At 37.9% G+C, this 13,006-nt stretch overlaps 1 protein-coding gene across 4 annotated transcripts in view; it reads left to right on the top strand.

Moving 5' to 3' along the window:
* Positions 1-13,006, top strand: part of CUNH18orf25 (chromosome unknown C18orf25 homolog) — an 84,744-nt gene that overhangs the window by 32,327 nt on the left and 39,411 nt on the right. For 3 of the 4 annotated variants that reach the window (XM_032422583.1, XM_032422586.1, XM_032422585.1), the window contains exon 2: positions 5,016-5,800. In XM_032422583.1, the coding sequence (XP_032278474.1) occupies positions 5,086-5,800 (715 nt within the window). In that variant the 5' untranslated portion in view covers positions 5,016-5,085. Of the gene's footprint in view, positions 1-978; positions 1,046-5,015; positions 5,801-13,006 lie in introns of those variants that run through there. The other variant, XM_032422584.1, reaches the window with a different exon arrangement.

Raw genomic sequence — 13,006 nt, 5'->3', positions numbered from 1 at the left:
CTAGGGAAAGATAGAGAAGGAGCAGAGTGGGGTAAGTCAGAGATGACTAATTTGGTTTTGGACATGAAGAGATTATGGTGCCTTTGTGAAATCTAAATGCAGATGTCAAATGGCTGTTTGGGTAGACTGGTATAGAGCTTGGAGAAGAGCTGAGATGGAGAGACAGAATTACTAGTATAGGGATGGTATTGGAAACTGGATGTAGGGCGCCTGGGTGGCTCAGTCGTTAAGTGTCTGCCTTTGGCTCAGGTCATGATCCCAGGGGGCTGGGATCGAGCCTCGCATGGGGCTCCCTGCTCTGCGGGAAGCCTGCTTCTCCCTCTCCCACTCCCCCTTGCTTGTGTTCCCTCTCTCTCTGTGTCTCTCTCTGTCAAATAAATAAAATCTTTTTTTAAAAAAAGAAACTGGATGTAGAAGAGGGTTACTTTGAGGGGTGTGAGAAGGACCTAGTCCTAGGACTAACACCCGAGGTATGGTAGAGGAAGTTAAGTCTATAAAGTAGGCTGAGAAGGAGCAACCAGAAGAAGGGAAGCCTGGGAAACCAAAGAAAAACATTAGCTTAAGGAGGAGAGGGGTCTGGTTAAGCATAGAATGCTGCTTAGACATTAAGATGAGGGCCAAACTGTTTGTTTGCTTTAAATATACCGGGGTCATTAATGACCCTGATAAGAACTGTTCTACAGGTTTAATAAAAGCAGATGTCAGATGGGATTGGGTTGGAGGAGTACGAGAGGTAAGGAAATAGAGGTAGGGAATTTAGACAGCTCTCTCTCTTTTTTTTTTTTTTGAATTTTTATTTATTTATTTGACAGAGAGAGACACAGCGAAAGAGGGAACACAAGCAGGGGGAGAGGGAGAGGGAGAAGCAGACTCCCCGCTGAGCAGGGAGCCCGATGTGGGGCTCGATCCCAGGACCCTGCCTGGGACCATGACCTGAGCCGAAGGCAGACGCTTAACGACTGAGCCACCCAGGCGCCCCTAGACAGCTCTCTTAATGAGGTTGTGAGAAGAGAATGGTTTCTGGAGGAGATGAGAGGTTGAGGCGGTAAGTAGGAGAATTTTTTTCAAATGAATGAGTAAATGGATGGTTGGACGATCCTTTTGAGTGTGAGAAGTTGATGAATGCCAAAGAATAATCACTAAGGCTCTAGGGAGATGAGGGGGGATTAACTGTAATATCCATGTAGAAGGGGACCGCCTTTAGAGTGGAGGGAAGAACAGCATAGTGGAAAATGCTTTTCTAAGGAAAGAAATGCTGTATGTTATATATTTATTACTTCATTGTGAATTTACTATTAAACTGGGTGGTTGAGAGCCTTTTATCCCATTTGTAAGATGCAACTATCATTCAATAGTTTTATCTTTTTCTACTGCCAGCTACTTTTGATTACCTCTACCAAGAAAATCCACGTTTTTTCCCAGACCAAAAACAATATATGCAGTAGGGGCACCTGGGTGGCTCAATCATTAATCATCTGCCTTCGGCTCAGGTCATGATCCTGGAGTCCCTGGATCGAGTCCCGCATCGGGCTCCCTGCTCTGCGGGAAGCCTGCTTCTCCCTCTCCCACTCCCCCTCCTTGTGTTCCCTCTCTTGCTGTGTCTCTCTCTGTCAAATAAATAAAATCTTTAAAAAAACAAATAAACAAACAATATATGCAGTAAATACTCTGGTTGTTGGGGAGGATTACTCTGTACACATGACATCTTTCCCCCGTGTTTAGAGTACTTTATTTTTATTCCACTGCAGGGAGTTTTGTCAGAGCTTGTATTTTCACTTCCTGTGACTTTTTTTTCTTGTGTTTTATGAATTATGACAAAATTCCACTACAGGGGGGAGACTCTAATAGACTTCACTGACTAAATGTGACCTGAGCAGTAGTTGGTGTCAGGAGCAGAAAGGTACCAACTCCCCTTTTCTTCAGAAGACTTTAAAGTAGACTTTTATGTTTGAGTGGGGTTTTGGATAGGCAATACTTGTACATGATAGTAGAATCAAGAGGTAAAAACTACGTACAGTAAAAAGGTTTTTTGACTCCTGTTCTCTCATTCGCTTTCTTTCCTTGCCAAAGTAGCTGGTGTTAACTGTATTCTTTTTTTTTTTTTAAAGATTTTATTTATTTATTTGAGACAGAATGAGAGAGAGAGAGAGCGCACATGAGAGGGGGGAGGGTCAGAGGGAGAAGCAGGCTCCCTGCCGAGCAGGGAGCCCGATGCGGGACTCGATCCAGGGACTCCAGGATCATGACCTGAGCCGAAGGCAGTCGCTTAACCAACTGAGCCACCCAGGCGCCCCGCTGTATTCTTAAGTATCCTCCCAGAGATTCTGTACATCTACAGACGAACTCACATATAAGTGTAAAACAAAATTATACTTCTTTATTTACACTAATGGTATAATGTACCTTTTTTATTCATTTAACATTATATATTGAAAATTGCTCCATATTAGTGTATTAAAGAACTTTTTCATCCTTTATGCGCACATTGTATGGGCATATCACTATTAGCTAACGGTGTCCTATTTATGGTTGATGCTAGTGTTTGTGATTAAAATTGTTTTTTTAGGCAGCAGAAGTCATTGTAGATCTCAGTAAACTGTTAAGTATAAGGATCTTGAAATGAAAGATAATTGAGTTGTCATATTGAAAGACAATGATAATGTCTTGTTTTCTTACAAAGAAAAACAGTTTAGATTTATTTGTCCTACCCACACAATTTATTTACTGAACAAACGGAGTTTTATGGTCATATTAACATATTTACCTTTCCACCTGATGTTATATTATGTACTTCAAAAAGGTCCAGTGCCTCCTGCTTTCAAAAATTAATTTGAGACTTTTGATTCTTGTGCTTTATGACTGACATTAATTTCATTTGAGTATATTTCTCAAATATTTCAGCTGTAAGAAAAATTTTTATTCTGGAATATATAACATCATTCTCTACAGAAGAATCAAGTCTTGTTTCTATTTAGTTACAAAATCTTGGTTTATTCCTTATATTTGGGGTATTTCATATCTCAATATTTTATTTCCTGTTTGTATTGCCAACATGCTTCAGTTATGACACTGGCAGTTTGCCGGTTTAACTTTTACTCCCTCTGTTGGCTTTCAGAGGTGTTACATTCCTTTTGGAATGGTGTTAGGAATAACATTTATGCTTTTTTTCATTTAAGTCAAAAATTAGTAATGATGCAAATATGAAATAGGCTACATATGGGATTGTTTTACATTAATGAATGTTTCCAGTGGCCGTGAATGTTCTGGTTTTCATGAATGTGTTGTGAGGAACCTTCATCAGAATGTCTGTTTCATCAGCAGCTGAGAACAAGGCCATGAAAAACAAAAAATAGGAATATAGAATATTCATGTTTATAGTAAGCAAAAAGTAGGCTTGGCATGTTAGAGCAATAAAAGGATTTTCTGAATATCTTCTAGTTGCCGTCTACCATATATTAAACTGTCAAGTAATAGAGTTGATAGAGTGAAGTGATGAAGATGTCTTATGGCATCTGATTAGCACACCATCTAGCTCAGTGTTTGTGTCTGTTACCAGTGGGAAATCATGATAATTGTCTTCTATAACATTATATGTACAGAATGAGGTATTTACTGGCTTTGCACATTCTTAGCACCATCCTTTTAAAACCAAACCATCAGTTAATGGAGTTTGCTCTGTACGGGTCACAGCTCTTGTAGTTAAAGGTTATATCCTGTTTCTCCATGATTAAGTAGAGTTGTAGCGCACTCAGTAGGGGAAGGATGTTAGGTTCTAAAGTTAGCATATAGGTGCGCCTGGGTAGCTCAGTCATTTGAACATCCAACTCTTGGTTTCCGGTCAGGTCATGATCTCAGGGTCTTGGGATCCAGCCCTGAGCTCAGCGAGGAGTCTGCTTGAGATTCTCTCCCTTTCCCTCACCCTCCTCCTCTGCCCCTCTTCCACTCATAGTCTCTCTCTCTCTCAAATAAATAAAATCTTAAAAACAAAAATAAATAAAGTCAGGGGCGCCTGGGTGGCTCAGTCGGTTAAGCGGCTGCCTTCGGCTCAGGTCATGATCCCAGAGTCCTGGGATCGAGCCCCACGTCAGGCTCCCTGCTCTTTGGAGAGCCTGCTTCTCCCTCTCCCTGCCTCTCTGCCTACTTGTGCTCTCTCTCTCTCTCTCTCTCTGTCAAATAAATAAATAAATAAAATCTTTAAAAAAAAAAAAGTCAGCATAAAAGGTAGAAAATGTGTGTAGGGTGTTTTCTCTTAAACTCCTTAAGTCATTCATAGACTAGAATGTACTAGGTTTTCTGGGTTCACAAAGTAGTTGATCTGTATTTAGTGGCTCTGTTTATGAAACAAAACATGTTGAAACACTAGACTCACATTCAGCCTGATGAGAGGTATGTGGGAACTAGGAAGGACTGTGAGGAAACAGCATAGTCAGGCCTGGCCTCTTAATACCCATGTAGAGCAACTCCTCCTGAGGGGAATAGCAGATAGGTTTGCATACAATTACTTTGGGTGCTCATTTGCCAAATGCATATAATTGAAAGGTTTTTTTTTTAATGTGTGTACATTTGATGTTACTCCACTATAATGTCCTCTCTTTGAGGATTTGAGTATAAAAGTAATCATTCTAGCTAACTTGTTTTTGAGACTAGTTTTTTTTAAGCATTCTTTTTCATATATGTTAAAGTCAGAACATACACATTTAACTGTATGAGAGTTTTGAGGACCCCTTTCTTGAACATTTTAAGTAACGTTTTTAAAATTGAAAATCCTTGTTTGGTTCCTTGCTGGGCTTGCAAGTTCAGTAATTGAGGATTAATATTATGCCATTTTTAGTAGTTGTGTATGCTAGTATTTTGATAGTACTGAGTCCTTTGAATTTGACTGTTAAGCAGATGACAGGTACATTTTAAAGGCCTGTGTGATGGTAACTTTTGCTACTAATTTAGAAAGGTAGGCATGTTGTGTTGATTGAATAATCTTCCATTTCTGTTTATTGATTTTGTGTGTTTTTGTACAGGTTGCTTTCCTGTTGCATCTTTGACCTAGTTTCCTAAACTCTGCTCCATGATTTAACTTGAAAGTCTGAAATGAAGATGGAGGAGGCAGTGGGAAAAGTCGAAGAACTCATTGAGTCTGAAGTCCCACCAAAAACATCTCAACAGGAGACAGCTAAGGAGGAAGATGGATCTGTAGAACTGGAATCTCAAGTTCAGAAAGATGGGGTAGTGGATTCTACAGTTCTTTCTTCAATGCCCTGCTTATTGATGGAACTGAGAAGGGACTCTTCTGAGTCTCAGTTAGCATCCACAGAAAGTGACAAGCCGACCACTGGCCGAGTTTATGAGAGTGACTCCTCTAATCACTGCATGCTTTCCCCTTCCTCTAGTGGTCACCTGGCTGATTCAGACACGTTGTCTTCTGCAGAAGAGAATGAACCCTCCCAGGCAGAAACAGCAGTGGAAGGAGACCCTTCTGGAGTGTCTGGTGCCACAGTCGGGCGCAAGTCTCGGCGTTCCCGATCTGAAAGTGAAACATCTACTATGGCTGCCAAGAAAAACCGGCAATCCAGTGATAAACAGAATGGCCGAGTCGCCAAGGTTAAAGGTCATCGGAGCCAAAAGCACAAGGAGAGAATCAGGCTACTGAGACAGAAAAGGGAGGCTGCTGCACGGAAGAAGTATAACCTATTGCAGGACAGTAGTACCAGTGATAGTGACCTGACTTGTGACTCAAGCACGAGCTCATCAGATGATGATGAAGAGGTTTCAGGGAGCAGCAAGACAATCACTGCAGAGATACCAGGTAGAGGATGTTTTTTAAACTGACTGTAGAGCGACCGATGGCATTTCTAAGCTGTCAGGCTCAGTTAGATGAGTGACACTTGAAAAAATCCAGGAGACCTGCAGCTCTGTGTAAATTTGAAGACTGCAGTGTATTAACAAGACATGGCCAATTTTAAAAACCTGTTCTGAGGTTTCCAGTGCACTTTAGCACGTCAGCAAAAAAATATTTAAATGGTTAATGATAGGGACAAGATTATTTTTAAGTAATGGAATTTCTCACACGTCTCTTTCTCTGTAACACATTATCTGAACTCCCATCATTGCCTTTTTAGCACTGCTTAGGTTTAATACTCACTGTTCAGCATTATTACTAAGTAAATTCTCCTCAGGAATAGGCACTTTGCTTTATTATATAGCCACTGTACTCGAGCTTATGGTGTCTGAAATGACATGTTCTATCTTCCGTTAGAGTTTTCTAGTAACTGTTCCTCCTAAAACAGTAGTTTTATGAGTTTTTCCCCAGTTCACTGCATGATGAGATAGTTACCTTGTACATTTTTCTATTCTAAGTTGTCCCTTGCATTGGAAAGAATGCTTTTTTGCAGTATTTTCCCTTTACTCTCCCAAGCTTTAAGAAGTTTGATAGAAATCTGCTTATTCTAGCTCTCACTGGTGTAAGAGTGTGTAATTTATTACGTGTTAGACATATCTGCTTTTCCTTATTATCACGACTGGTAGGGTGTACTACAAAGGCAGTCCTGAGATTTCAAGGTGGAAGAAAGAGGAGGTCTGAATGGTTCTTAATTGGTGAATTCTCGTTATTGAAGAGACTCGTACGATTAGGAACATTTTATACAGTACCTGGCATTTAATAGATGATGACAGCGTTGTTTATTGCTACATTAAAGAAGGGGAGGTTTTGGTTTTTAAAATTTTATGGGTGACTGTTCTTTCCTCTTAGTTTTCTGAAAAGTTTGTTTCTATACATGAAGACAGCATATTGCTGATCTACAAAGAATATTTCAAGAAAAATCATATTGGTTAATTAAGCCTGTAGCCAACCAAACTTACATAAACTCAGTAACAAGAATGATCCTATAGGTGTTCATCTTATTATAATAAAAGTCTCATCCATATAGTATATTAAATATGAGTTTTTAACAATTAGAAATGCTTACTGTTTTAATATCTGTTGAATTCCTTTGGTAGTTCCTTGTGCTAAAATTGCTGGGGAGGGGGTTTATTTGAAGTTCATCAGTTGAATGCATGAGAGAAGCGGACTTTGGGGTTGTTCTCAGGCAGATTCTAGGTATATTTCAGTTTTGCATTTAATATTTTTTAGAACGGTTGATTAACACCTGTAAAATTGTTTGTTCATGCATTCTTATGTCCTGTGTTCTGATCTGTTAATCAAGATCATAATGATACAGTGCTTAATTTCACTCACTAAACAGATTTTGATGTAACCACCCCAGTATTTTGCCTCCTTATGGAAAGGGAGAAGAAGGTGGGTAAACAACAGAATAGACCCAGTTATAAAGGTGGCATGAGAAATGTGTTCATGGGCACTCTCCTGTTTGGCTTACATAGATTAGGTGCGCTTTGTTTATATTATCTAAACCTCCTTGCTAATTGACTACTTTCACCAGTGTTTAAAACTTCTAAAACACTGGTGGTCTGTTTCTCGTCTATTCTGAATTTTATACAAACCAAAACACCAAAGTGAGTTATCTGAATCTATGATTTAATTTCTCTCGTTCACACCATTTAGTAAGTTTGTGGCTTTTGAAAGTTTGTAGAGTTTTCTAAGGTAATCCCTGGAAAATCAAATGGTAGGTAACGTGCCGGGCCGCTATACATGACTGCCTACACTGTGCGTACTGCACAGTTTCAGGAGGTGCTGTTCATATAAGTGGGCATGCAGAGCAGCAAGGATGGAACAGCCCAAGTTTAAATATTAGGAAGTTCCTTTCAACTGTCTATATTGCTACCCCTAAAAAATTGTGACATCGTGCATTTTTAATGTAATAATTATGTATATGTCAGTTTCCTGAGTCACATTATGACTTCAGGGAAGGGGATACACTCAACCTAATAGCAAGGGCAATTGTTGAAAAGTTGTATAAATTGTAAAGATTGGATAAATTATGAACTGACTTGAGTGCAGCAGCATAGACATTCAGGTGAACTTAAACTGGATGTGCCTGACAGAATCTCTTGGATGTTGACATTTGAATCAAGCTGTTTACACAGAATGGAAATCAAGAGGAAAAGTAAAAACAGATTCTTTTCATCAAGGTACAACTAATTTAGTAATTCAGAAAATGCTTCATTTATAAGCTTTGTCAGCACCATAAACGTTGAAGGAATTAGGCTAAATGTTCTCTTATGCCAAATTTACAATTAATGCTTTTTCTTTTTTCATTTTTATTTTTTTAATGCATTTTGTTTTAAAGAATGAAAATGATGGAGACTTCTGTATTCTGTAGTGCATGATCATGCTTAATTGAGTTCGATATCTGGAAACAGATGTTTATGAAGATTGTTTTTTAGTTAACAGTTAACTGACAGGCAACTTATTATCTACACTGAATCATTCTCTCCGTGAGGTTTTTGAGACTAAATTGCTGTTTTAAGAATCTGTTTGGAGATACCATATCAAGATAATTCTGGCAGTTCTTGCATTTGGGGGACTTAGAGATGAGCAAAAATATAGAGTATTTTGAAGTGAATATTAATGTGAAAATACTTTGTAGTGGTCTTGTGTATTCAAGGCTTTTAATCAAATATCTCATTTATCTTTATAGATGACCTTTTTGTACTTTTAATCACTCCTTGCAGTTTTATGGTGGGACGTCACTTCTCTGTAAAATCACTTTAAGTTGAATCTAGTTCTGTAAAGTCCGCTCTTGCAGAGAATTTTGATTTTAGTGAATATGAATAATGGACATCGGACTCCATTCAGTTAAAGAAATCAGTTCTCTGAACAGACTTACTTACATCCATCAGTGTACATGGGCAGCAGGGAAAAGTTTTTCCAATAACTTTTTTTTTTTTAAAGATTTTATTTATTTGAGATAGCGAGCAAGAGAGCAGGAGTGGGGGAGCAGAGGGAAAGGGAGATGCAGACTCCCCACTGAGCAGGGAGCCTGACAGGGGCTCAATCCCAGGACCCCGGGATCATGACCTGAGCTGAAGGCAGAGACTTAACCGACTTCACCCAGGGGCCCATACCTGTTGTTTTTAGCATAGAGTAAACCTCAGGGTGGCTTCATCTTGTCTTGGCTATAATGACCTGCTTTTGTGTGGTTTAATAGTCCACCATATAAATGCCTCTTCAGACTGAGGTTCCAAAAATAGTATCCACCTTCATAGGTAAGGGTCAGTTTTCTTGGTGGGTTTGCATTTAGAAAATCTAATTTTGCATTTAGGAAATATCTGTTTCAGAGAATGTCAGGGAGGCTGTTGAGGACAGCTGTCTAAGATCACCTAATTCTCAGTCCATGTGGCCAGGTCCAGCCCCACTGAAGCCAGGATCTCAGTACCCCTTACTCACCATACACACTTATGCTCTGAAAGGCACCCTGATAAGCTATTATCTTACCTCACAGTGTTTCTGAGGCAGAGACTTACTATGCTTCATCAATTAATTCTTGTTTGAAAATAAAAAAGAATTTTTTTAAGTAGTAAATGCTTTGTAGAAAATTTTGAAAATAGAAAAATGTGAAGTAAAAGATTAAAATCATTCACAATCCTGCTTTTGTTAACATTTGAGTATGTTGCCTTTCATAATATGTAACAAAATTTATCACCCTATGTATACTTCTATCTTCCTTTCCCTCTTAACATTGCGTTTTGAACATTTTAACTAAACACAATATTCTCCCTAAAATGTATGGATTTTGAATTATTTAACTATAAGATAAATTCCCCAATGTTTGGCCTTTGGGCTGTTTTTAGTTTTTGCTATTATGAGAAAAGGCTATGAATACTTTAAGACTCTTGACACATACTGTCAAACTGTTTTTTTAAAATATATTAAGTTTATTGCATCCAGGAGTTTATGTATTCGTTGCATTATGTTCTTTCTATTGAATATTTATATTTTTAAAAACTCTTGCTGAGGGGCGCCTGGGTGGCTCAGTCGTTAAGCGTCTGCCTTCGGCTCAGGTCATAATCCCAGAGTCCTGGGATCGAGCCCCACATCGGGCTCAGTTGGGAGTCTGCTTCTCCCTCTCCCACTCCCCCTGCTTGTGTTCCCTCTCTAGCTTTGTCGCTCTCTGTCAAATAAATAAATAAAATCTTTAAAAAAAAACTCTTGCTGATTTGATGGAAGAATTGTATCTTAGTGTTAATTTCCATTTCTTTGATCACTAGTGAAGCTGAAAGATCATGTTTGGCCATTTGTTATTTTGGTAAACATTCTATTCATATTCTTTGCACATTTTCCTCCTGCCACATTTGTTTTTCTTACTGATTTGTGAGGGTTCTTAGCCTGTTGAGGATTGAATTACTTGAAAAATTTTTATATTAAGCAGTGGGAACTCATGGGAGGAGACCCCAAACCCACATCAGCAGTCCTATAAATTTTTTCCTAGATTGAATATGAGTGGCTACAAGCTCCACCTTCCCATTTTAAGCCTCTTATAATCTTACTGTATTTTGGTGGCTATTTAGGAGACTCACTAAATACATTGATAACAAATACACTGAGACATAGTAATCAGGTGAAAACTGCCTATTTTCAGCTTAGTAAAAGCAAACAAGGCAGGTAAGATCCGTGCAGTTTTCAGTCTCACTCTAGGTTAGAATCACTTGGGAGCATTTAAAACTAATGATGCCCAGGCCCCACCCCAGACCAGTTAAATCAGAAGCCTTGGGTTTCACCCAAGGCATCAGCATTTTTTCCAAGCTTTTTTGAGATACAGTTGACATATAACATCATGTAAGTTGAAGGTGTACAATGTGATGATTTGATGTATGTATATACTGCAAAATGATTACTACAGTAGGTTTAGTTAACAAATCTGTCACTTCACATAGTTATAATATGTGTTGAGAACTTTTAAGATTTGCTCTCAGCAACTTTCAAATATACAACACATTGTTAACTGCAGTCACCATGCTGTACATTACATCTGAGAACTTATTCATCTTATAACTGGAAGTTTATACCCTTTGATCACTTTCACCCATCTCCCCATTCAGCCACAAGCTACTCTATGTTTATGAGTTTGGTTATTTTAGATTTTACACATGAGATCATGCATATTTTAAACCTCCTCAGGTGATTACAGTGAGCAGCCAGGGCTGAGAGCGACTATTCAGTTAAATGGTGATGTTAAGTCTCCCATAGCTAAAAATCATTGTGAAACTGGTAGTCTGACTCAGTTTTGTTACTGCTAATGGGTATCAGGTTATGAACAATAGAGTCTAGTTTTTAAAAATCATATTAGTTATAAAAACCACAGCACAGTTTTGTATTAATTAACAAGCATAAGCATTTTTTTTCTTTTACTCCACTTAAGTGATTATTTTGAAAGCATGCATTGTTTAAATGTGGTTTTCTCTATGGTACAATGTCTGGATAATGTTACCTTAAATTTGGAAGCTTTGCAATCTTACTGGTGGGTATCTTTTGGCAATCTCTTATGTTAAAGCACTAAGGTATTATTTTTTTGGCCTGCTTTTCCTAACTTCCTAAAGTTGAGTGCCTATATTAACTTTGTGTATATGCAAAAGTGTAAGCTTTGCTTTCAATAAGTCTCTTTCTCAAAGTAGGATATATCTTAATATTAATAAAAGGACATATGTGTGTTTAAGGTGAGAATATGGTCCCTGTTTTTTGTTTTTTTTTTTTTTTTGTATAAACTTTATTTTTTAGAGCAGTTTTAGGTTTATAGCAAAATTGAGCAGAAGACAGATACTTCCCATATATTCCCTGCCCCCACATATGTACAGATCCCCCACTGTTAGCACCGCCCACCAGAGACAGTGATGAACCTACATTGACATTATCACTCAGAGTCCGTAGTTACATTAGAGTTCATTCTTGGTGTTATACATTCTGTGGGTCTTGACAAATGTATAGTTAATTGGTCCTTGATTTTAATACTTTAAAATGTCTTGTTTATCAGTGTTTATTGCTGGTAGTCATTTCTATGAGGCTGCAACTTATCTCAGTATCCCTAACATAAGTATTCTTATACCATTTTCTGAATTCAGCCATTTTTCAGTGTTTGCTGAAAGATAAACAGCACCAGAATCTGAAATAGATCAAAGTAGCCATCTTAATTTCCTGTCCTATACACTTAAGTTTATCCAGCACTTATAATGGGGATAAACTGCTTAAAGAAAGTTTAATATTCTTTAAATTTCATTTACTGTTTCCATAAGCCAAACACAAATTTTGGGGAAAGGTTTGTTTTTCTTGAGAAAATTTTTGTATAAACAAGATTTTTTTTTTTTTTAAACATGAGGACAAGGGATGGAGTAGTCAGGGGAAAAGGAAAAATATGAACTTAGAGAATAATAAACTCCATGAGGTTTTTATTTGCTAAGTAGAATTGGGCCAAAAATTTGTCCCATAGCCGTTTAGGCATTGAAAAGAGGTGGCGTGACTGATTAAACAATTCTCATTATCTAGGAGAAACATTGCTATTCTTAATACTGAGACCTGGGAAATTTTTCTTTTGCATCGTCATAAAAAGCCACTATGAGATAAAGTAAACCATATTTTCAGAAATACCCTGGAATAAATACAATAGAGCATTTCATAGGGCTGTTCTTTATAAGACTTCTTGGGATAGGTAGAAGTAAGGTTAAGGCCAAGATTGATTTCCATCATTCATTTATTCAGCAAATATATGCAGCATGTGAGTGCAGCAGTGAATGACATATTAAGTCATAGAAAATCTTTTTTTGGGGAGATGGATTATAAATGAATTCATTAAATATACACTATGGATAATAATAAAGCAGGATATAAGAGATAAAGATTGACAGGTAGAAAAGCTATTTTAGATAGTACTGTAGTCAAGAGTGGTCTGACGAGGTAACATTTTTTTAATAGCTCCCTAAGGAAAAGAGGTCGGCATAATTAGTTTTTTTGGAGACCCAATCCAATCCAAACCAAAGATAATCTTACCTAGTTCAAGGATAAAACAGTATATGTAGAGGAACATATCCTAAACTGGAATCCCATGAGGTGACTTCCTACTGGATA

Source organism: Phoca vitulina, unplaced genomic scaffold, assembly GCF_004348235.1.
Source record: "Phoca vitulina isolate PV1807 unplaced genomic scaffold, GSC_HSeal_1.0 scaffold27, whole genome shotgun sequence".
Taxonomy (NCBI): domain Eukaryota; kingdom Metazoa; phylum Chordata; class Mammalia; order Carnivora; family Phocidae; genus Phoca; species Phoca vitulina.
The sequence above is the reverse complement of the archived record's forward strand: the minus strand, read 5'-3'. Positions and strand labels throughout refer to the sequence as shown.